Below are 26,323 nucleotides of genomic sequence, written 5' to 3'. Positions count from 1 at the left end.
TGGGGGGAGGTGGGAGCTGCCGAGGACGCAGTTGGTCCAGCCTGGAACAAGGTGGCCAACTCTACTGTGCTCTCCCCAGATCATACACATCTGTAGCTCTCAGAGGTTCTCCTTCCGTTGGAGAAACTGGTTGCTTCTCTAAATGGGTCCCTGACCCTCAAAAGTTGGGAAGAAGATCAGACAGGGGATGAGGTGTTTTCACGCTGTCTGGGTTTGGGTTTAGCCAGTTCTGACCGAAATACCTTAAGACCTAGGAGAAATGTCACTACGATTTCAGCAATTCAAGCGACCTCACTAAGACCCTGTCCAGCAGACTCAGCACAGGATGTCTACTGGTGCCTTCAAAAGACCTGGTCCAACCGAAAAAAATCAAAGCCTGAGTAGAATAAAAAGAAGTGCAGGCGGTGAAGGCAGTGCTGAATCCTGCAACGCTACCAGAGACGGGGTGGGGGGTGGTGGGCGAGCCAATAATCGGGGGAACGGGAACTTAAGGAGGGGCGACTAAATCAGGGGTAGTCAGTTGACACCGCGGCTCCACTAAAGCACCAGCCCAGTGCACCGCACTCCTGGACACGCCCCCCAGACGACGCCCCCAGAGGACAGCAAACGCCCGTTTAGGGCAAAGCGAGAAGAGGGGGGAGCGCGGTGGTGGGCATCCACCGAGGGCCCTCGGCCGCGGCCCCGCTCACCTTGAACTTGAAGCCGGCGGCGGGTGGCAGCAGCTCTCGCAGCAGGGCCTTGGCCACCTCGCGGCTGGCCTCTTCGCTCACGAAGTGCAGGTTAAGCACCTCGTGCGCCTCGAACTTAGCGAGGCGCAGCAGGGAGCGGAGCGCGACGCGGGCCTTGGCCTGCAGCGCGGCATTGTGTTCCGCCTTGGTGAACATCATCAGCAGGTGATAGTCCACCGGCACGGCCCCGCCGCCCTCCAGGCTCTTGGCCTTGGCGCCGGGGGCCGGCGCCACTGAGCCCCGCGCCACCTCCAGCGCGGGCGGCGAGGGTGCGGCGGGGGCTCCGGAGCGGGCCTCCTTCAGCCTCTTGGTGGCGCTGGAGAAGGTCTCCCGGCCCGAGCCGAGGTAGTAGAAGGCACAGACGGCCAGCGCTGCGGCCAGCAGCAGCGCGCAGTAGTGGGAGCGCACAGCGCCCAGGCGCGCCATGGCCCGAGCGCATGGGGGCCCGCCTCGCCGACCCATGCGCCACGGGCCGGCGGACCGAGAAGCCGGAGAGCTAGAGCCGAGACCAGCACCTGGCAGCCACTTAGTAGCCAAGGCGGCGGAGAGCGGCCATAGCGGGGGCGGTGCCGCGCTGCCCCAAGCCAATCCTCGGGCGCTGATGCGCGGGGAGGCGGAACCAGGACCGCCGGGCAGCCGCAGGGTCCTAGATTTAGAGGGATTCGAGCTGGGAAGGACCGAGCCGGCGGGTAAAGTATTCAGACTTCGAGAAAGCCAGCGAGCGGGCTGTAAGGTCTGTTAAAACTGACCGTCCTAAATGCTCAGCCACAAACGCTAGGAATCGAAGTTGAGCCTCGAAAGGTATGGAGGCGCCCCAACGCAGGACCTTTGCTTAGCAAAAAGACAAAACCGGATGCACAAAGGGAGAAATTTTATCTCTGTACCTTTCTCCCCCGAATGTTGGGAGGCTTTGAGTCCTCTCCCCGACTCCCTTCACATTTGGGAGACAGACTGGGGCTAGGGAATTTAAACTTGCAAGCTTCTTCCTCATTCACGGTAAATGAGGGCTTTTTCTGGGATGGAAAGGGCCTGCCCAGCCCACGGGCACCTGAGGCTGACCGAAGGCTATGTGAAGGCTGTGGCCAGCAGGGGGACCCCGCTGCGCAGACTTCGGAGAGATTCCAGAGCCCCAGGGGAGTGACACCAGATGCAAAGTCTTTTTTCTTTTCTTTTTCCTCTTCTTTTCTTTTACTTGATTTTCCTTTCTCTTCTCTTTTCTTTTTTCTTTTCCTTTCTTTTCTCTCTTTTTTTAACAGACTAACGCTTGAAAGGAGCCTTAAGATGTACCATGTAGGCTTTCAAAATTTTAACTCAGGCATACTGATTGCCCACAATCACAGAATGGCGGTTTTGACCTTAGACAATTAGACACTGACAACTACCGTAATGACTCATTAACTTGTCTTCTAAGGACTGATGATAATACTATATAGCATTTAAACATGTACAAATGATCTGCATGCTTGACAGACGCGGAAGTGAAAATGCACGGGCAAATGCACATACAAGTTATCACTCAGCAGTTTATTGTGCCACGCTGTTATTGGTCAAAGCATGGTACCCAGAACCACTGATAGCTGAATTAACTCCACTTGCGCGATAGGCTCTTACTTGAATTCATTTAATCCACCCAACCCTAAGAAGAGCTATTTATTTGCACTTTACAACTGAGTTAACCGAGATTCAGAGCAGTATATTACCCAAATCTAGTTGGCTAATAAGCAGTGGAATCAGATCTCAACCCAAGTCTTAACTGCTTCCCATGCCCAGGCTTTTGCCAAGATTAACACGGAAAGCAATAATTTGAGCTCTGAATTGTGTATATTTTACCACAACTTTTAGCAGACACTGTGGTTACAAGAGCAAGCTCTCCAAGAGTTAAGTCCAGTTCTAGCAATGCAAATATTAGACGTCAGAAAAGTTACTTAATTCAAGCTACAGTTACACCCATATGTAAAACAGGGTTAATAAAAGCACCTATACCTCCTAGGGTTATGAGAGAAAATACATAAGAACTAGTTAAACCTGTGCCTGGGGGGCAGCTGGGGGGCTCAGTCGGTTGAGCATCCAACTTCTGCTCCGGTCATGATCTCATGGTTTGTGGGATCAAGCCCCACATCGGGCTCTGTGCCAACAGCTTGGAGCTTGGAACCTGCTTGTGTCTCCCTCTCTCTGCCCCTCCCCTGCTCACACTGTCTCTCTTTCTCTCTCTCTCTAAAATAAACATTAATTTAAAATAAAAAAACTGAGCCTGACACTTAGCAAACAATATAAACTATGCTAGAAACACCAAACTCTACAAGGAGTCTAAAATATCCAACAAGTACCAAAATATAATTCAGAGACCATAGCTTTTCTAGGGTAATTACAAATACCAAGCCACAAATCTCCATTAAGCCTTTCTTATATGCCCCACAGAATCCCCACAGCAGTGTGCTACAGTTATATTACATTTTGTTGTTTATTAATATGAGAAAAATAATTCCTCTTGGTGCCTTTTAGTGCCCCACACCATCAATAACGTGGTTTTTCCTTCTGCCACTTATTCTATAATTTATTCAACAAATATTTTATTTTTCAGCCTTTATAAGATCACTACTCCTGGAATTTATAGATAAGAAATTAATAACAAGATAATTTAAATTTTACATACAAATTCTGTAAACACACAGGGAAAAACTCAAGAGGCTAGTCTCATTTCCATGTTGTAGCTTCTTCATTCCAATTACTTAACCGTAAAAAAAAATTAACGTTGTAGATCCCTGAAATATATTGCTGACTGGAAACTAAATCAATTAGTTGAATGAAAGCAGCCAGTCATTTATTCAAGAGGTAACAAGTGACGACTATATGTCAAGCACAGTAGCATCTGAGGACACAGCAGTGAAAAGAAACAGAAGTCCCTGCCCTCATAGAGCTTATATTCTAGCAGGGGAAAACAGAGAAATTAGAAACATGTAGTGTGTCAGATGGTGACATGGGCTGTTTTCTAAGCTTAACATCGATCTAGCTGGGTATATAATGACATGGCTAAATAGACAAAGAACGTTGGTAACCACAATAACTCTTCAGTTCTAACTTTAACTTTGGTCAGGTACTCAAGACTTCTGACCGAAGATTAGAATTGTTTTTTCCATCTGTAACGTTGGATTATATTTTTTTCATGTTGACTAGTGCCCAATATTGTTAAGGATACAGAGGGACAGACACTTTCCTTTACAGCAGAAGGAGGGGTTACTTTTCTGGAGGGCACTCTGGCAACGCTAAAATCTTGCTGGCCTCTTAAGAGAACTCTCGGTTCTCTCCTACGCAGATGAGAGGTTCTCTTGGAGACAGTGGCTCTCAGATTGTGTGTGGCATTGCAAGCACTTGAGGAGCTTGGTAAAAACACAGACTCAAGCCCTATGTATCTTCATTGAGCCCCATCCTCAATACTGAATCTTTGACAGACCGAAGTTTGTAACGCACTGCATTAGATCTTCACACAGCCAATCTCTCTTTCTGTGTACAATCTTGACTTAGATGTCACTGCCTTGATGAGTGGTCTCTGAACACCATCCTATCCAGTGTCCAGGTGAGGCACTATTGTCCAACAATTCCATGAGAGTCAACTATAAACTGTCCAGTCCCATCTTTCTCCACTGCAGGTGGAGAAAGGCAAGATCCCAAGAAATTGGAAGTACATCTTTTTTTTTTAACCATAATATCCCCAGTACCTAACAGTGCCTGACTCATTGAATGAACCTCAAAAATGTGCCCACCCGTTGTGAGCCTGCATTTTTACTTCTAGTAATTTGTCCTGAGGAAATAATTAAGAATGTATGAAAATATTTAGCCATAAGGATAAAGCAGAGCTAGATTTAGAGTGGCAAGAAATTGGAATCAAATGTTCATCGATGAAGTGGTTAAACATTAACAGTGATATCTTCACAGACTGCAGGTGGAAATGTTTACAAATAAACGGAAGAATTTGTGCACTTAGAGACTCAAGAGACATATTAGCCAACTGCAGTGAATGGAACTTTTAGAAGTTGTGATTTGAAGAATCTATTTTTGAAGAGCATATTTGATACATTTGGAACAATGTGAATACTGACTCTATAGTTTTATAATTTAAGGAAGTGTGATGTGATTGCCTTTTTTCTTTTAGAGATACGTACTGAATGACTTGTTAGTGAAATGTCTGAGACTTGATTCAAAATTAAATCTGGGGAAGAGAAAAAATGGGTGGGAATATTCATAAAACATTAGCCCTGAGCTACTAGCTATTGTAATTCTATGTTGTATATGTTTGAAATTTTCAATTCTAAAAAATTTTTTTAATCCTTCGATATAGAACACTTGAGGACGTTGAAATCTTTTCCCCATTTATTGAGTGAAAGAAGCAGGTAACAAAATAGTATGATCCCATTGTATATCAACATAAATACACACACCCAATGTTCTGAAAAGATAAATACCGAGGAAGGAAGTTTCCCCCTAAGAACTATTCAACAGAACTTCCTACAATGATGCACATGTTTTATAATCTGTCCTGTTCAAAACAGTAGTCACTAGGCACATGGCTAAGCCCTTAAAATGTAGCAGTGCCACAGATGAACTGAACTCTCAATTTTGTCTTATTTTAATTAATTTCAATAGCCACATGTGGCTTGTAGAGACCATATTGGAGAGCACAGGCAGATGACGGAATTGTGGAGGATTATCTTTTTCACTTATTATAAGTTAAACATTTTTCTACAATGAAAAAGCATTGTTTTGCAATAGGTAAAAGCAGGTTATTTTAATTTAAAAATGTACCAACTAGAGGTGTGGGTTCTCTTCTTCACAGAACTATTCTGAAAATGAAGTGGAATAAATAAATCAAGTCAAATTGAAATGTATTATGTGTCTGCTTTTAATCCGCTTCAGGCAAAAGCAGGCGATTCACTTCCAGGTCTGTTCTTTCAACCCTCCGTTCTTTCTGTCTCAATTCATCTAAAAACATGTTTTTGTTTACTAAAAGAACGAGTGCAAATGTGCTGCCTAGATTGGGAATTCATCAGATGTCAATCACAATGGAAAATAGTTAGCACTAGGGCTCCCCTCCCATACACATACACACAAAGCCTTTGTTGTTTTTAACCATGAAACGAGAGCATATAGGTCTGTAATCTGGAAGAAAATATTTAGAAGATCAAAATGGGGACAGCTGGGTGGTCAGCCAGTTAAACCTCTGACTCTTGATTTCAGCCCAAGTCAGTGTTCTCAAGATTCTCTCTCTCCCTCTCCCACTGCCCCTCCCCTGCTCTCATGCACTGTCATACATACATACATACATAAATAAATAATCAGAATGGATTTCCTGATTGAAGCAATCAGCAAATAGAATCAACTGGATCAACTGGACAAAGTTGGAAAGGAATACAAGACTTTAAACATGACAGTTTGTGGGGCTCCTAAGTGGCTCAGTCAGTTGGGCATCCGACTTTGGCTCAGGTCATGATCTCAGAGTTCATGGGTTCAAGACCCACATAGGGCTCTGTGCTGACAGCTCGGAGCCTGGAGCCTACTTCAGATTCTGTGTTTCCCTCTCTTTCTGTCCCCTCCCCTGCTTGCACTCTGTCTCTGTCTCTCTCAAAAGTAAAAATAAACATTAAAAAGTAACTTTACAAACAAAACATGACAGTTGTTAACAGCTATGTCTACAGTTGTAGTCCACAATGAAGTGCAAGTCTGAGCATAAAAGAACTATGCCAGAGGTGAGATTTTTATTGACTTATTATCATAATTCTTCAGCATACAAAGTATTTAATCAAGTATAATATTTACAATTCTTACATAATGTACATTTTAGAATAACTATAAAGATAATGTACTTTGCTCCATTTACAATGACAAACTACAGCAAAACTACAGTCATGAATTAGATACAAATCCTCTACATACTAATAAAAAGTAAATGGAGTGTTGGTTATACATTCTTTAAAATAACGCCTTTTCACAGGTAGCAAGAAATATTACATGTAATAAGTCTTTATGACTGGAATGATCCAGAAATATCACAAAGCACAAGTAAACACATATAGAAAGGTAACTCATCATTTCCAAAAGTTAACCTTTAGGCCTTTGTGTAAAATAAGTGTTGCCAGCAATATTTATAATGCAGCAAGCTTTCCCTGTTTAAAATTAACACCCAAGGCAGGGGGTTGTTGAGGAAAAATAAGAAAATCTAGAACATAAGTCAGTGAAAATACCAATGCAGAGAAAAGTTTATTTAATCAAACCTGGCTTCCTTCTCCTTATTTCAGTTAAGTGGATAAACGTATGTAAATAAAAAAAAGATGTCCACAAAATCGTATTTATAGTCAAACTGAGTCTAAGCCCTAGGTTACATTTCATTTCGAAATATCAAGACTTTGGTAAGTATATGGTGAATTAAAATTACCATACCATGTTTTACTTTCATTAATGTTTGTTTTTACAAAAATGTAATACTTCCTACAATTTAATGTCTTCAAATCCTAATCTATTCCTTCAAGATAATTTTATATCCAGGTTCTTCAGAATATTTGTGGAGTATCTGTTATCAAAACACAAGGAAAGCTGGCAGCCATTATCAGATTTTGCTGCTTTATGATTTCAATTTACTTCACGATACACGTAAAGTGCCTCTGACTAGTAGTCAAGTCAGACAGGGGCTCTGGCGTCAGCTGGTCCACCGACCAGCAAATCAGTGACTCCCCTCTGCAAAACAAGAGGAGCAGCCCAGGATCAAAGAAGAGACACGGTGGCAGTCTTCAGAAGTCCTAGTGAGACAGAGTAGTATCAAAGTACGCTGTGAGCAGAAGAGAAGACAACGGGATGCTGTTATCATTCTACCATGTTTCCTCCACTCATTTTATTTGTGAGAAGCTTTGATTCCGAAAAGGGGAGTAACTACTAGTCAGTGCTCTTTGCACTATATCATGCAGGTCTGAAGTCATTCTGGACATTCTATAAGAACATATCCCTTTTCCTGCTCCTGTCCATGGTCAAAAGTGCTATTAAACAGAAAAGTGAATATGACAATCTAAGAGTGGTATGGGAATGTCTTACTATTCAAAATGGGTAGTAAATTTAGTCCTAAATACAATTTGGTTTTTGTCACCTACTTTACATGTGTAGAATTATATTTTTTAAAATACTGCTTAACACATCACAAACTTAAGTTGTCCAGCCTGTGAAAGTATAACTCTTTTTTTCAAAATGCACTCATGAAGAACCAAAGTACATATTCCAAATTAAATTATATGTTTTGGAAAGTAAACATCAAAGTTCATTAAAATCTATAGTGAGGATCCATATAAATTAGACAAACACTGTAATGTAGTGAATCCCTAACATTTCTGAATTTCTAAGTATTGTAACAAAGGTAATTTTTAAATACCTTAGAACTCTTAAACATATAGGTGTTACAAGGAAACACTGCAAATAACTTCTCAATTACCATTAGTCTAGTTCTAGCATGTGAGTCTGCATTTTATGAGTTCCTCATAGTTAGTACTGCTATTCTTAATTTGATGTTAATCTTTTAACTTAGTGGGCTGATAGTGACCTACTAGAATATTGACTAGGAATCAGAAACTAATATAATAAGCAGATCAGGTAGGGAAAGAAAACAAAGGGCAAGCATACAGACTTACAAAGTCCAAAAGTATGATTAACAATGTTTACACTATAATTTCTCATAATGCATTGAGTAACTCACAGAATACTAAAACTCAGATGTGTTACATACTACATAAAAGCTATTAGTTGACACAGCTAAATTCACCTTGGTAAGAGTTTATCTACTTTGTGACTATTTATAACTAGTAATTTACTTTAAAGCCTTGCTATATTTACTGCATCATTTCTGCCAAATTTCATCCAAATTGAGTCTTGATATGTTTAAGAAATCAAGCCACAGGAATGTATTTTCATTTGCCATACTTGGTACACTGTTAAAGATTTAGCTTTCTCTGAAGATACTCAGAACCACACTCATCTTTAGTGAGTGCACTTCAAATACATCTCTAACCATTAAATTTAAGTAGACCCTAATTACTACTACATCACAACTCGTGATTCAAGCCACCGGAGGTAAGAGTGTCCTAAGGAATTGCCTTGGCAAGGAAAGGCCTCGGAGGTGATCTGAAGCACCAATGGCTGGATCCAAAAGCCAAACTGCCCAAGGCTTCCTCAGATAAAGGTCAGGAGCTTCAGAAGTGAAGCCCCATGATTAAACAGGAAGTCTATATTCTAATTCTACTAGGCTTCGGAATAATTTCACATATTGTTACTTATTATTCAGGAATAGGCACTACAAAGGAAAGGTGAGGCCCTCTTTTTCTTTCTGTTTGTTTTAAACATATTTCCTTATCCTTGAACTTTTTGGACAATTTCAAAGTACACACTAATAAAAATGTGACAAACCAGACTTTTGCAAAGCCAGAGGACTTGTGACTCTGAAGTGAAACAGGGAAGATTTCATAATGTTCCTGTTATTGTTGCAATTAAAATATAGGCTGTGGAAGTTAGTATTTTCTTAGAAATATTTCCTAAATATATTTTATCCTTATCTAATGCCCTGTGATTGTTACTAAATAAGCATTATATACACACAATTTGGAAACAGATATGGAAACTTTTCTGTGACATGAATTTACTTCAGTATAATTCCTGTTTAAACAAATCCTGATTTGATATTCAATCAACTTATAAAACTCCAGTTACTGGGATGAGGAATGTTAGAAAATTTATTGTCTGCCAAATTAAATATAATTTTTCTACTTGTTTGATAACCCAAAATTTTAAAACTCTTATTTAGAAATTGGGTATCAATAATATTACTTACATGCAACTTATAAAAGATTAAACCTAATTGTTGACAATTATTGGACCCCATAAGGCAAATTACTTAATTATTTTATACTCCTGACAAGATATGCCAATGATGGAATCAGATGGATTTATAGCATTTGCATGATAAATTAGTAGATCTGTAAGGTTTTGGAATTCAAGGGTCTGTGTTTCATGTAGCCAATTACTAAAGATATATAGATGGCATAATTTAAAGTAATATACACTGTGTATAAAAGTACACAGGAAAAAATGTTGAAAAAAATTAAAAACAATTTATCATTATATATTTTAGTATAAACTAAGAAAAACATGAGTTTTTTCTTTTTCAGAGATTTTTCTTTCAGTGCAACAGCAAAAATCTATCTTGAAAAGGACAAGTTTCAAATATAAAAATGCTCTACATTATTTTATAAATCAACTTTTCCTTTAAAAGTTACAATTTGATGAAAGCATAATTTGGCAACATTCAAGTAACCTTTGAAACATAGTTTTATTACATCAATAAATTTGTCAAGGTTTTAGGAAATTAACCCAACAATGAAGGACTACAATTTCTTCAAGTAAGAATTCTTTTGGTGATTAAAAAATTTTTTAAAAATCGTTAAAGGTTCTGTTCCTGCATAAAATGGAATAACTCTAAAAGACTTGAGTTCTACCTACTCTGTACAGCCATTATGTGCATATTAAAGTACACAGCAATCACCAGACCTCTAAGGAGTACCGCTACATTAATGAGCAAATGGGGGAAACACACTCTCTAGTTCTGATAATGAAATTACATATTGTGAGTATGACAGCTAGGCTACCAAAAACACAAGTGAACCACCAAAAATCATCAGGGAAGCTAAAGAAAAGACACATTCTTCAGGCAGGCAGGACAGTTGGCTCCCACTGGATGCAGACGTGCTTGAAGGAGTGACCCTGGGCACAATGCACGGGAGGCGAAACTCTGTGCTCCCACCCATTGGCAAAAACAGAGATTATGTCTAAACTCTTAGCATCTTGTAACCTAGAGATGGCCTAAGTCTGGAATTAACTTTATCTGTAAAAATAGTCCTTTAAACAGGCTTTTTTCTTTTTTAATAAAAGAGGTCCTAAGATAGGTTCCTCTCCCAACTATTAGAGCTTTATGTTTTAATTTATAAAAATATCAATGAATAGGAACCTGTTTTTCCAAACCACTCAATACCTACTAAAATTAAGTAGATTTAAGGCAGTAAAAATCTGTGAGTTTTCAGATATACACATTAGTACATTAGGGGATGATTCAATTTAATCTTTTCCCCTTCTTAAAAAAAAACCTCAAAATTTCTGTGAATCTTGCTGGAAACGATTTAGTTTCTCTGGATTATTGGATGCCATTTGGGAAAAATCACGAAAAATATCCTGGTAGGTTTCATCACCTGCATGAAAGTAAAATAAAGACACTTTTAAAATGTATACAGTAAAAGTGTAATAAACAACATTTATTTTATGGCTAGTAACTATATTATAATTAATCATATTCAAATTTTACTCAGATGAGCATTTTTGAGAGAAAAAAGACCCACTAAATATAAATGCTAGAAAAGCACACAGTGAAAGAAAAGAAACAGCTATACCTGAAACAAGCACCTCAGAGGCAGCCAGAGAGGAAAGCTCAGAGTTAGAAAAGAGCAAAGATGCAAGTGTTTTAGAGCAATGTAAAGAAATACATTTATTTACACCGAAATAATAGTCATTCTAAATGAGGTATAGTAAACAAGGCATTCTTTAAATAAATATTTCCCTTGATCAAGGCCAAAAGAAAAGACCAATAACAAGTACTAATGCTTCTGATGGATGCAAGTTATTAATAAGACAAACTGATAACTAGGTGAGCAAAAAAAAAAAAATCCTATTTTACTATGATCTTCAAGTTAAAAAGCATTTTCATTTAAGTAGCATGTGAAAAAGAAATTCTTTACTAAAACTTTAATGCTTAACTAAAAGTAATACACCTAACCCACTGCTTATGGAGCTTACAGAATAACAACGCCTAGAAAAGGACTATAAAATCAGTTTCCCATTTCGTCAGAAGTGTTTTGCTTACTGTAGGTCATATGAGCAAGAATGCTTTGACAAAAGGGAAGTAAACACCAAAGAGGTCGGTTAAATGAGCATAATACACATGTATGTACATACAAACAGGCTCCCTCAGAAGTAGATTGTAGATATTGATACTATAGCAGACTGAATAGATTTTCTTGCCATGAGAAACTAAATATGCACACATAAAGATTCATTCCTCAGACAAAGGATTTGTATGAAGTGAAATCTCATTTTCAAGATCAATCTTTCATCATGAATACTTCTGTTAGACATGAGGTTTACGGAGAAGCTTAGCATAGTTCTGTTTTCAAGATTTAAACCATCAAATAGTGTTTTAAATGATTATTGTTGTGGCATGGTTTTATAATTATTTCCTATAAGATATCTTGCATCCATCTTATCACAAACTCATTGCTACAGTTGTTAATAGTGCAGTTAGTTTTATCAGCTTTTAAAAAGCAAGATTTTTGAAGCAACAGGTGACATACCAAAAGCTAGAGAATCAGAAAAGAGGCAGGGGAGGGAGATAAAGGTCTAGTAAAAAGGTCTAACAGCATAACCCAAGATTTTCAATAAAAAAATTTTAATACTTTTAATAGTCACTTTTAATATTTAGTCTATGTAAAAAGCAAGTTATTAAAATCTCTATATAGTTTTCATTTAGTTCTGGAAATTTTCTCATGACCTGAATCAATCTACTTTAAAAAGAAAAAATACAGTAAGAAGAAAATCTTTACTAGTTGGCTAAGAGTAGCCTCTAACTCATATTATGTTATTGAAACAATAAAAATGAAATGTGATATACTGGAACAACTGTTAAGACAATCCAATTATGCCCGTGATTTTTCACAAGTTAAACTCCCGTGTTAAAAGACGAACTACAAACCTATTCCCATTTTTAGCCATTCTAAAAGATATAAAATAAACTAAGAGACCAACATTAAATATCAATTAACAAACCATACAAAATATTTAAAAATTCATATTCTTAGATGTTGAATTAAAATATTTAAAATATTTATTGTAAACATTATAAATATTTTTAAAATACTATTTAAACTTGAGAGTCTGGAATTTTACTTTCCAAGGAAGTGTAAAGTGCAGGTTATAATACAAAAATAACACACTGATTTTACCATTCAACACCAGAAGTAACTTAAAAGGCACACCTTATACATTCAAGAAGAAACAGGAAGAAAGAAGTAGCAGACGCTAATGCAAACACTTTACAGATAGCACCAGATGAGCACTCTTGAGTATTACAACAGTACAATGGCAATATATGGCTTCTACTATTAGCAATGCATATTTTGTATAACAAACTGTAGGGTTATTTTCTTTTTGTGGTTTTCCAGCTTTTGTTCTTAAATCATCTAGTACCTATTACACAAGTACATTTTAGTAGAACCATTGTACCATGCAAAACTTCACTGAATTAAATGCTTCTATTCACTGAATTAAATGCTTCCTTGAAGGAAAGTCTTGGTGCTACACTAATCATTGGTTTCACGAATACATTTTAAGAGTTAATACAATACAAAAGGAGGTCTCACCTTCACACACACACACACACACACACACACACACACACACAACTTTCTGTTAACATTCAGTTTCTAACAAAACAGTAATTAACGGACTATCAATAAAATACCTTTCTTAGGCCTCAAAATATATTATCAAAAAGCAAACATTACAATAACAATAGTGACTAAGATATTTAATATAATTAACATAAATTGAGCTTCAATGTGATACCTTGAAATTTAAATATATTTCTAGTCACTTAGAACTTTTCCCAAGGCAAATATAACTTGTCTACACTAGCATACATAAACAATAACCCAGAATTCGCTGCCCTGGAAAGTTCATATAAGCACATTTAACAGTTTATTACAAATGATAAGCTACTAATCACCCAATATTTGTAATGCTAAGTTATATCCTTTAAATTACTTAATTATATTCTATTTCTCTTTAGAAAGTTAACTTTTCTATGTGCCCAGACAGTTCAGAATCTTTAAAATGTGGACTGCTGTATGCCCACTGATAGTTCAATATAGTTTTTGATTTTTGGTATTCAGAATATCCATTGCAACAGCAATTATGATCCAAGACGTGCTGATTCTGCTCTCAAAATGCACTCCCCTCAGAGAGACGGCAGCCTGTGAGACCCCACTTCTAGGTGATCAAGTATATGATCCCACCCTTTCTGGGTTGATTAGGGCTTCCTTTTCACAACTAATGAGATCAGGGATCAACCTTTGCTAGGGACATATTCGCACGGCCGGCAGTGGCTCACTAAAGCAGTGATTTTCAACTGGCTGAGAAACTCTGCCAACAATCAAGAGGAGTCAGGGAGCCAGAGACCGTGGGAACCACCAAAGTGGCTTCCAACAACTGAGGGCGGGGCGTGATGCTTCACTCACTCACCCAGTCCTCTTAAGAGTTGGAGGAACTGATAAAGAGGGATAGATCTTCCCTTCGGGAAGTGTGTGCTCTTTTATCGCCTTGCAAAAAATAGAAAGTTTCAGGTGCTTAGGATTGTATACAGAAGGTTCAGAAATGTGGTTCCTCAGAAGTAAATCCATGATTCCCAAAGATTATATCTGAGTCTTTTAAATGTAGGGCTCTTCATTATCAAAAGATTGAAAATACCTGCATTTTAAAATTACCCAAAATTCTGAGGTATTGCTACGCAACAACAACAACAAGAAGAACAACAGCAACAGAAGTATCTAGGTTAAGACAACCAAAATCAGTGAGGAAAAAAACAGTGACAAGTGGAGGGGAAAGAAAGACCCTACGGCCTGAGCTAACATATCTACTCCCCAAAGACTCGGGAAGGAAAAGAAAAGTAACTAGGGAGCAATTGCTGTGCCATTTCACCACGTCACCTTTATAAGCATAAAGCTGTTCTGCTTTACACGCAAGACCTTCCAAATGGGCTAAAAATCTAACTATTATCAAGATCATCGCCAAATAATCAAAATCTCATTTTATTCTTCTGATACACCATTTCCAGAATTCTGGTCTATTTTTAACCTCTAAACTAAAATTTGAGAGTGGCAGGAAAGCCTGTTTTTTTTTTAATTAGGCTTTTTTTTCTTAGTGTTTATTTTTGAGAGAGAGATAGAGCACATGAGAAGCAGGGGCAGAGAGAGAGGGGGACAGAGGATCCGAAGCAGGCTCTGGGCTGACAGCAGTGAGCCTGACAGGGGGCTCAAACCCACAAACTGTGAGATGATGACCTGAGCCAAAGTTGGACACAACCGACTGAGCCACCCAGAGCCCCAAAATGAGGCTTTTAAAAATTTTTTTCAGGCAAATAAATTGGAAAATTTCATTTTTCTACCGAGGAATGGAAGGTGCATACCCATAAACTTATACATAAAATGGCAGTGAAAGAGACATTCGAATGCTCTTAAATGGTGACAGCAGAAGCCCTAGCAACCTGGGTGGAACTAGAAGTCACAAGAACATAGAGGCCCTGTCCTTTCAAGTTTCCCAACTCCGAAGGAAAGTTGACCACTGACCTTATTGACTAATCAGTTGGGTGTAACTTCATCAGCAAACTGCTTAAGGAAAGAACAACTGACCAAACATTTAAGTTGAACATTTCAGGAAAAAGAACTGTTTAACTTAGAATCTTGAAGTTCACTCTTACCTCACAAATATCAGGTCATTTCCTATGAATAATTTTTATTTTTAAAGTGCTTAAACACAAAGGCCTCAAAAATGGCCTAGTAATACCCTCACTTAAGTATATCTGTTACAAAATTATAACTTATTTAAAATCTAACATTCAAGTTTAAAACAAAGGGGTGAAATTCAGAATGAACACTGAGACTTCACCCTTAATCAGCACTCTTACATCTCGGTGTATCATGAGTCAGTAGTACTGTTTGATCCATAGGATTAAACTGCGACATCCCTAGCTTAGAAGTACCTAGCTGAAGTGCCTTTGTTCTCAAAGTTCTTACTTGTTCCCTATTAAACTAGACCAACAATGAGTAGTAAATACAGTACTCCGAGAAAAGAATGGCCCCATAGTAATTATATGTTAATCCAGTTAAATAAAGGTTGATGGCTGAAGCTAGCATAAAATACAGAAATCTCAAAACATATTTAAACAGGAAGAATAGATGATATTACCAAGCCACTTTTAAAATAATACATTAATATTCATTTTAAAAAATCAAATATACTTATTGAAAACTAACATTACAATTATTTTAATCATGAATTCCTGAAATTTTTTACTAATACTTATATGAATTAAAAACAGAAAATCAGGAATTCATATACTCAAATTCACAAAACTGGAAATCCAATTATTTTTTTCTTCATGAAGATATGTCTAATTAGGATGTGTTTATCAAAGAAAGGAATCTGATTAGCAACATTTCTTCCTTTTCTTGACATCTTGACTCAAAAGTGAAAATTACTCAAAAAGAGACTTGGGCTAATCCTGAGTTGAGATTTCTCTAACAAGTTTACTTTACCATCAGGTTCATGAAATACTGTTCTAAGTACTTATATTTATCCAACAGATAATGTACAATTGCTTGGGGCAAAGCTACAAGATAAAGTGATACCTTTTCTCTATACCTTTTAAATTAATTTCACTTCCATTATAGGCTTCTTAAACTACTAGTAAATTTTATTTTTAAATCTAAAAGTTATTTTTAGATCAGAGTACAAAACTCTTAATTCAATAAACTTTTTTCTAGGCATTTTCCATATTGACTTTATATGCCAAACACATGGTGATTTCTATTTTTCCCTGAACACAATTTATAGAAATTCCCTGAATAACAAAAAGAAAAAAATTCTGTTACGTTCACTTGACAGCTAAAGAGAGTTCCAAAATGAAAATGACTATTGTGCTGCTGTAAGGGTAGAAAGATAGGTTATCATTCCATCTGCATCACTGGAATGTATATGGAAGACATCTGTACAGCAGATAAAGAAGTCAGCAGCCAAAGTGGAACACAGCAAGTCAATGTGTACTGTCATAGGAATAGTTACGGACTTTTAAAGGCTCAGAAGTTAGCCACTCCCAAGAATTCAGTAAGTACAATACATAACAACGCACAATTTACAAGTTATAAAAACTCTAGAATATTAAGCCAGTCTGCTAAAGAACTATGAATCTTCCAATTGTAAACTAATAAATTCCTGAATGCATTTCTTATACTGCATTTCAGTATGGTTATTAGTAGAATATTGACCTGGCTGTCCATAAAGTCCTTCTGATTCTCGCATCTCTTCATTCATTCTTGCTAAACGTAACCTAAAAGTAAAGGAAAGGATTTTTAGATGAAGTTACATAAATATCCATAAACCAAAGAAATGTATAAGCAAATAAAACATACACTGATGTAATTTTTTCTCTTCCTTGTGTTTGCCAGTATAATAGATGGGGTTCTGGTTTTAGTTTCCCTTTATACAATTCTCATGAGAGAATATAATAAAAGATTTCTTTTTTTGAACTATTTTATTTTTAAGTAATCTCGACACCAAAACTGGGGCTCGGATGTACAACCCCGGGGTCAAGAATCACATGCATGTCCACCAACTGAGTCAGCCGGGTACCCTGACAACAGAAGATGTCTAACAAGTACATTTCATCACTGTTTAAGAAGGACCCTTGGAGCACCTCCGGTAGCTGACTTCCTCCTGCTCCAGGGACTCCCTGACTTCTAGAGCAACCTGCCACACTTTAACTGCCAACCGTTGAAAGTACTGCTTCTACAGTAGGGAATGTCATAATGTGTGGTTTAGGGTCATTTGGCTTTACCCTGAGATGAGGTGGTTCCAAACATGTATATGGCATGTGCTATGTCTAGACAGTGGAAATCTATTTTGATGTACTAAATGACCACAAGTTGCGAAGATTTTCCCCAGGTTACCATTTGGTTATACACTCTTGTGTAGGGTATTCATCCTGGCAGCAAGAAGATATACAGTATTGGATTAAGAAGACAAGAATTTCCTCCCATTTTCATACTAACTTTAAACAAAATTATGAAACAGGCAAATGTCACCTTTGGTGCCCCTTCCTACTTTCCACTAATCACCTGTCCTTCGGGCCCTCAAATATGCAGCGCCCACTGAGACCCCTATCACATGCTCTTTCTGGCAACTGCAGCACCTGACATGAGCTCTCCCTCTCTTCAAAATACCATCACTCCCTTCCATCTATTTTCAAAACCACTGCATGAATTAATAGCATCTTAGGTCTCTTTTTGGTATTTGGACTTTTCAGAGAGGACAGTTACTTTCAAAAATTATTAAAGAAAACTGAAATCCTCATACAAAGTAAAATGAGAAAATTTAGACAATTTGGGAATGATAATTTTGAGGTAAAGGGGCCATTATTATAAGAACTGCCTGGGAAGCTGCGTCCAAGGTTCCTTTCTCTATGCCAGTCCTATTTGTTCTTTAATAACTTCTCTTTCTCCAATTATGAATCTATAATAACTTACTAGTTCTAAATTTTCCTTCAATAGCCTCAACAATTACAATAACCTCTCCATTAGGGAAAGGACACTGAGTGCAAAGAAAACATGTTTTACTGTTTTGCCTTGTGTTTTAATTTGGCAGGGATCAGGGGGACCTGAGAGATGACCAGCCAAGAATTCTCAGTGGGAGCTCAGGAGGTCAAGGCAGTTGGGAGAGTTTCCCTTTATAAGTGACTGAGACTCAGGAGTGTGAATGAAACTCTCTATATTCATATAAAAGGGGATCAGTAATTCTGGGTTCATGCAACACAGAACAGAATGAGTGACTTCATACAACATATTTTCTATATAATGATAAAGTGTAGGTGACAATCAGATTTTTAGATTCCAGTGTAAATAAACAACTTTGATAAGATGAAAATCAAATTAAGATCTCAAAAGTCTTTCTTTAACAGAACATATTCAATTGTATTCAAACGTTAAAAAACAGGTATTTTTATCTTAAAATAGAGTATTCGTGTGAATAATTCCTTTAAAAAATAGGCACAAAGAGATCCCTAAGTATCACTGCCCGAAGGCAATGCAACTGCAAAAGTTACCAACATCAGTGCAGTGGTCCTCCCCACTTACAATCCTCTAACTTTTAAGGTAGAATAAATGCAGATTTTTGAATAGAATAATTGCCTGTTACTGTACCAATCCACTTCCTGACCTAGTACTACAGTGAGAATTAAAGAATCCATTTTAGAGAAGCCATGGGTCTTCTGTTCCTACTGATCATGCCAGAATAAAAAAAGTGGCTAAGGACATGGGTTTTAGAGACAAGATTCTTAGTTTCAAATCCCAGCTTCATGAGCTACCAGTTTCTCAAATTATCTGTGGCGTAGCATCCTTATAAAATGAGGCTAATAATATCTTCCTCATAAGGTTGTTGTGAGAACCAAATAAGTTCATGCATGTAAAGTGCTTAATATGTTTAATGTGTTTAGAGAGGTACATGGCACACATTACACCATCAAGTTTATAGTTTATACCTATCCTGGAAACTGTGTTCAAACCCTGTACAAGTACTACATTGTTTAAAAAATAATCAAGTAAAAAGAAAACACTTACAAGGTCACTATATCAGCATTGGCTGCTTCCACAGCTATAGTCAAAGGGTCTTTCCCTTCCTCATCAGTGGCATGTTGATTGGCACCTCGTTTTAGAAATAAACATACCTGCCTGTTGAAGGAAACAGCGTTTTTGATATATTGCCAATAAGCCAATAAGAAAAAAAAAAGCATCCACCATAAAAAAATTAAAAGCACTACCTAACTTAAATAGCATTTCATTAGGAAATTCTTGATTCACTCTACAAGTATTTATTGAACACCGGCTCTAACAATAAAAATTTACCGTGATCAGCATTTCACAAATCTCAAGGTGTTTGTCAATTTAACTTGGTGCTACGTAGGATGGTGGGATGTATAAATTATGGTCCCTAGCCTCAAATAATATCAGAAAAAGATGTATACATATTTTCATAAAATTAAACAGAATCACTTAAAGCCATTGTTTGGGAAAGAAAGAAGCCAAGGCAATGCTGACATCATATCAACAATAATTCAACAGCAAAGAGTGTAAAGTAATCCTCCACAAATACTGATAACTTGAAGAAACTGACAAAAATGAAATATGACAGAATGAGTAAAGGGAGTCTAAAAGTAAAAGGGAAGAATGGTTGTTTAAGAAGAAAATACACAAGATGAATTAAATATGATCACTTTTAAGTATATAAAGGTTTTTATGATGAAGCACTAAACTCAGTATCACTTTGCTGACAGAAGGAAAGAGGGTAAACTATGAAAATGCTTTAAAAAATAGAAGATGCTTCAAATAAACGTAAAAAAGAACAGCTTCTTGCTTGTTGGGGTAATAAGAATTGGATATCCTGCATTATTTTCTTTAAGAACAATCATCTATGACAAATTTTTCATGTAAGATCAACATTTTGACTTTATTTGTATCTTCTATTAGAAAGTCTATTTTCAAAAAAAAAAAAAGGTCGATTTTCAAGGCTTTATTTTCTGTGAGTCTAAATATTTCTTCAGAAGACTCCACATCAATAGCACAGGCTAAAAATTTACTTTAAAATTTGACTTGAGCTACTGTGAGAAAACTAAAACGTCTCAAGTTACAGAACTCCCTCCAAATGTGCATGCTATGTGTATAACATATGTGAACACGCATAAATACATACATAGACTTAGTTGCCTGAGAAAAAAAATCACCATAATTTCAGTAACAGTTTTAAATACTAAAACTGATCTGTATAAATGGCAAGCCAAGTTCAAAATAAGCTCTGCAATGTTCTTTTCTGAAAAGTAACAATAGCTTTTTTCTGCAGGAGATTTTTAAAGTTTGAAATTCCATCATGACAATATACGTCACAGGGAGGTATCATTTTACAAACTCTACTTAATGGCCTTAGCCTGAGAAAAAGCGAAACAATATTTCAAAGTAAGTTTTCAAATAAACCTAGTTAATTAAACACACAAGCTCTACAGTTTACCCTGTGTGCCCCAAGACAGTGGCATGGTGCAGCGGGCCCCTCCCTTGCACGTCTCTTTGGTTCACATTAGCACCATTCTGTAGGAGAAACTCGCATGTCACCAAAGAACCCTTAGAAGAAAAAAGAAGATAACAATGTAGAAAACTCAACAATAATATATTTGTATTACCAAAAAGTCTTTACTCTAATAGCTTTCTGTTTTATTTTCCCCCCAAAAGAAAAATACTCCCCAATAAAAGCAGAGAAATGATAAATTATTTTCTTCTCAAGAATGACCTCTAAAAGGGATTCAATTTGCAGTTTGTGATTTAGCAAAAGACTCTACTCTCATTACCAAAATTCTCTTCGATTGAGAAAAAATATTGACATTACATAATCATAGTGATAGTCAGAAATCACTACTAGCATTTTATTGTTTTCCAACCCATCTCTTCAAGCAAAAAATAATGCTAAAGCCATGTTCAGAATGAATTATGATTTTTTATGTTTCACAATGTATGAATTCATACCCCTAATACAGCCTGAATAAGTGGTGTTGCTTTATTTTCCTCTGAATTAGCCCAGTTCACATCTGCACCATGAGCCAAAGCCTCAGCCATTTTAGGAAGATTTTTTTCATACGAAGCCCTATAAAGCTGGAGTCCCGGGTTAAGATGTTTAGAGTCGAGAAACACAGAGGAATCTTGCCTTTCTCCTTCTGAAAAGCAAACACAAATACACTGGTAAACATGAGCAGGGAGGGTGAGAATGGGAAATTACTGTTTCAGAGGTACAGGGTTTCAGTTTTGTGACATGAAGAGCGCTCTGTGGCTGGACTGTGGTAACAGCACCACAAGGGTCAAGAAACTCAATGCCACACAACTGTCGATTTAAAAATGGTGAAGATGGGAAGTTTTATGTTAGGTATGTCTTACCACATTTTTTTAAATGAGCTCTTACTACAATATACCACAGTGTAAAAGATGTAAAAGAAACCACTAATTTAACAAAATGAGCTAATGGGAGACTTTCACAAAAATATTTTATTCCCTGATCACTGATCACTCCTCAAATTTCTCTTATAAAGACATCAATTTACCAATTGATGGCCAATACTAGGCCTTTGTGGTCCTGCTGATATGCACTGGGAGGTCAATTATACTCTACTAGATTAAAATGAGGTATATTCCTATATGCCTGGGGTTAAGGACTCATAAGAGGTGGTAAAAACCCCTGAAGAATTTTACTACTAGACCAAACCTCACTTTATGCCTAAGATGGTCCAATATCATCACAATTTATAGTACAAGCAATTCAAAAAATGCTCACGATCCTGAATATTCTGTAAGACCAAAATCATGGACATCATGAAGGAAAAAATATAGGAAGAAAGCATCGATCCAAAGAAAAATAAAATGGGGAGGGAGTTGTTAATCCCTTTCTCCTGATAAGACAGCCACAAAAATAATAAATAAATAAAAATAAAAAATAAATAAAACATACAGTTCACGTGGACTAAGAAGTATACTTAGAAACTGAGTAGGCACTTTTAGCCCATATCATGGGGCTTAGATGTACAGCTAGGACAGAACTTCTAAATCTGCTTTCTCATTGAACAACACCGACTAAAACTAAACTTCCTTTAGAAACTATTTAATCAAGATTAAGCACTAACCACATGGATTTTTCGGCGAACATTACCAATTAACATTGAATTTCATCAAAACTCACCAGTCTCATATAAACTGTTGGCAGACACTGTGGAGGGTAAAGATTCTCTTCCATCATCAGAAATCTGCTGAATTCCACTATCATTACTTTTGACTGTTTTAAAGAAAAATCAGCCAGTGATTAAAGTTCACACCATTAGAAAACAATCTACTACAAACAACAAGGTTTTAAAATGAGCTCTGATATGTCAACATGAACTCAGCCACTACCAGAATACATTTAACACAATTTTAATCCTTTCGAACACTTAGCTTATCAAAATGTGAATTGATCACAAAGCCTGAAAATAAACTTATCTTCAGAGTCGCAACACATCTTATTACCCCAAAATATGTCAGGGGTGGTGACGAGCTTAATTTATTATATGACGGTAAGTAATGTGTAATTCTGAGACAATGGGTAACATCTAGAGAAATGGCCACACCGCACAATGACCACTGGCACAGACTTGGAATGCTCCACAAGAGTAGTACTTACTACTACGTAGTTTTGAAGAAGTATCAAAGTAGGAGAAGAGTGAATCTAGCTCATCAGGACAGAACAGAGACTCCCGCCTGGCCTCGTCGCTATTTACAGCAACCACTGAGGACATGCAAGTTAGCAAAGCACAAAGCAGGCCATAAGAAGGGAAAAGGGCAGGAAAAACCGTTACTGGGAAAAATTTAGGAGGAAAAAATAGGAAGGCTATTAGGTAGTTAATCAGATATTTAGGGCTTGTTGCCATGATGGATTTATAATTCCCATCTCCCCTTGCATTTTAAGCAGTTTTATTCCCTAGAATATATACATTACCTAAAAATGTGAATTACCAAGATGATATTTAAATTTAACCATTTTAAAGACATAGAAATCCAATTTTTCTTTACAATATGCAAAAGGAAACAGGTTTTTTTTCAACATTTAAATAATCTACAATGGCTACTAATTCAGAGATGAAGAAAGCGACTTCAGTTTAACAAGTAAGCTGTCATACCTGAACTTGGGGGGGGTACTCTGACTTGGTCACCTGGCCCAAGTTTAGAAATGCTCAGCCTCTTTTCTTCACAACTTTTGGAGACAATCTTTTTTTCCTGCTCAGGAGGTGATGATGATATAGAATATTTATCCACAAATTTCCTCTCCACATATTTTGCTTTGATATATGTCTCTTTCTCCTGTCTGGTATACATAAAAGTGTCATGATGTTCTGCTTATTAATCTCTTAGTATGGCTGAAAAGAAGCCATTACATATTGAATATCTCAAAAAAAAGTCACTAAATGTATTACTGGCTAAAACTAAATTTGTGACATTACGCAACATATTTCCCTTCCAAATACATAATAACTTGCAATCTCATGTTCAAGTGAAATACTAACAATAAACTAAATGAAAAATCACAAGTATTAACATGGCAGTCTCTTATTCTCTTAATTTCTGTGCTCATTCGTTTCCATACATACTCCCTTGAAATGAAATGAAAATACTTCCAAGAAAATGAAAAACATTACCAAGAAAACTATAAAAATTTATGGAAATTCACTTTAATTTCATTTTACTCCAATAGAAAATGTCACAAACTGAACTAACACTATTGATGGCCATAATTTTTCCTAAGACAACTACTTGAAAACAACATAGCATTCCTAGCTAAGGAGGAAGAAAATATGTCACATTTTAAAAGCTATGATAAGATCATAAAATACCAAGTCTGTTTTATACCTTTTCTTACTTATTCCCTTTTGAAATGGTTACATCTTTGTCTAAAGTAGAAGGATATTTCAAGGTCTGAAATAATTCAGCCATGCTTTATCAAATAATCTCACTTAAGTGATATTAGTGCAGAAAACAGTAATTTAAAATAGTATTGATTATACATAAAGATTTAGTCAAACATAAAATCCCAACAGAGTTACAGCAAGTAAAAATTTAATGCTAAAAATAAAGAATCATAAAGACTAAAAGCAACATCAACAATAAAAACTAATTATGTACCTTGAAGGCACTCTTAGCCACTTCATTCAATGAGCCTCCATACATAGAATTGGAAGTATAATTTCAAACATAGCAATTAAGTACTCCCCCCCCTACCAGAAGCTACCATTTCCTTTAATTCTTTAATATCATAATGCCATGTTTTAAGTACCTGTTTCACAGATATTTACTGACCTAAGTTAAACAATGTAAAATTATTCATTGTTGGGAATAGAAACTTGATCCTTAGAGACATTAATGAACAGATTATCTCTTTTCAAAGCCCTGCCAATAATAGAATTGGTCTACTTTAACTGCTAAGAGCTTTTACATTCTATGTAAAGACCTAAGTTTTGAGATTGTTATCTGGAGACTGTAGTTTATTATCTAATCAATAAAAAATAATTATCTAATACATACCCAAGAAAGAGATAGCCATCCTTTTAAAAAATTTTCTAATTCTTTATTTATGTTGAGAGAAAGACAGGTAGACAATGGGGGAGGGGCAGAGAGAGAATCCCAAGCAGGCTTCAGGCTACCTGTGCAGAGCCCAACATGGGACTCAAACTCATGAACAGTGAGATCAGGACCTGAGCCAAAACCAAGAGTTGGACACTTAACCAACTGAGCCACCCAGGTGCCCCGAGATAGCCATATTTTGACAGAAGCAGTAACGCTCTCTTCTAAATAGTCTGTCTCAATATTACATATCAATTATAGTGAAAGAAAATCATACCTATATTCCTGCTCACAAAGAAAAGGTAACAACACATGGAGACAATTGAAATTAGTACCAGGGCACCTGGGTGGCTCAGTTGGTTAAGCGTCCGTCTTCAGCTCAGGTCATGAATTTGCAGTCTGTGGATTTGAGCTCCGCATGAGGCTCTGGGCTGACAGCTCGTAGACTGGAGCCTGCTTCGAATTCTGTGCCTCCCTCTCTCGCTGCCCCTCCCCTGCTCGTTCCCTGTCTCTCTCTGTCTCTCAAAAATAAATAAACATTAAAAATTTAAAAAAAGAAAAGAAAGAAATTAGTACCTTTGTCCTGGTTGTGGTTTCTTTATTCCCATTTTTTCCACTTTAGCTTCATAAACTCGGTTTATAACATCATTTCCCAATTCACACATAAGCTGTTTGGCAGGAAAATAGGAAAATAAGCTACAAATTCCTAAAAATACTGTAACAGTCCTTAAAGTAAGTACAGCTAACTCATTCCTTTTGCACATTCTGCAAATGCTGATCTCACAAAGTTTAAAGTTAAAACAAAATGAGACAAGGACTAAGAGCAATATCATCATTTTGCATTAACAGAATGCCTCCCCTAGAAGACTGCCACTCTTACAAGAAAAGGTTTCTCATCATTCATCTTCCCTCAACTATGGCTAGCAAAATGCTGGTTATTCACAATGCTTAGTAAATTAAATGAAAAAACAAAAAGAGATAGAGGCCAAACAAGTTAAGTTTTAAACTCCAAATGGAAGTAAACTATTTTCTCCTTATGTTTTTTTTTAATTTTTTAACATTTATTTATTATTGAGAAACAGAGATGGAGCATGAGCATGAAAAGGGCAGAGAAAGAGGGAGACACAGAATCTGAAGCAGGCTCTAGGCGTTGAGCTGTCAGCACAGAGCCTGATGTGAGGCTCGAACCCATGAGTGGTGAGACCATGACCTGAGCTGAAGTCGGACGCACAACTGACTGATCCACCCAGGCTCCCCTCCTTATGTTTTATATATAAGAATCGCAAAATGGGGCACCAGCATGGCTCAGTGGGTTAAGCATCTGACACTTGATTTCAGCTCAGTTCATGATCTCAGGACTCGTGAGATCAAGCCCCACCTCATAGGGTTCTGTGCTGACAGCGCAGAGCCTGCTTGGGATTTCCTCTCCCTTCCCCTTCTCTGAAAATATATAAATGAACTTTAAAAAAAAGAATACTATTGCAAAATATTTTGTTTTAAATTTTCAATTGTTTTGTA

At 37.1% G+C, this 26,323-nt stretch overlaps 2 protein-coding genes across 4 annotated transcripts in view; both read right to left on the bottom strand.

The window, feature by feature from the left end:
* XXYLT1 (xyloside xylosyltransferase 1) overlaps positions 1 to 1,265 on the bottom strand; it is a 158,617-nt gene extending 157,352 nt beyond the window's left edge. The window contains exon 1 of the mRNA XM_029939609.1: positions 690 to 1,265. Coding sequence (XP_029795469.1) covers positions 690 to 1,190 — 501 coding nt within the window. The 5' untranslated portion in view covers positions 1,191 to 1,265. The remainder of the gene's footprint in view (positions 1 to 689) is intronic.
* A 5,185-nt stretch (positions 1,266 to 6,450) lies between these two features.
* The window catches only part of ACAP2 (ArfGAP with coiled-coil, ankyrin repeat and PH domains 2), a 155,110-nt gene continuing 135,237 nt past the window's right edge, over positions 6,451 to 26,323 (bottom strand). For all 3 annotated transcript variants that reach the window (XM_029939606.1, XM_029939608.1, XM_029939607.1), the window contains 8 exons: positions 25,382 to 25,473; positions 23,368 to 23,552; positions 22,395 to 22,487; positions 21,194 to 21,381; positions 20,685 to 20,794; positions 19,244 to 19,354; positions 16,898 to 16,959; positions 6,451 to 10,996 (listed from right to left, as the gene is read on the bottom strand). In XM_029939606.1, the coding sequence (XP_029795466.1) occupies positions 10,896 to 10,996; positions 16,898 to 16,959; positions 19,244 to 19,354; positions 20,685 to 20,794; positions 21,194 to 21,381; positions 22,395 to 22,487; positions 23,368 to 23,552; positions 25,382 to 25,473 (942 nt within the window). In that variant the 3' untranslated portion in view covers positions 6,451 to 10,895. The remainder of the gene's footprint in view (positions 10,997 to 16,897; positions 16,960 to 19,243; positions 19,355 to 20,684; positions 20,795 to 21,193; positions 21,382 to 22,394; positions 22,488 to 23,367; positions 23,553 to 25,381; positions 25,474 to 26,323) is intronic.

Source organism: Suricata suricatta, chromosome 5 (genome assembly GCF_006229205.1).
Source record: "Suricata suricatta isolate VVHF042 chromosome 5, meerkat_22Aug2017_6uvM2_HiC, whole genome shotgun sequence".
Taxonomy (NCBI): Eukaryota; Metazoa; Chordata; class Mammalia; order Carnivora; family Herpestidae; genus Suricata; species Suricata suricatta.
This window is presented reverse-complemented; position numbering and strand designations above follow the sequence as displayed.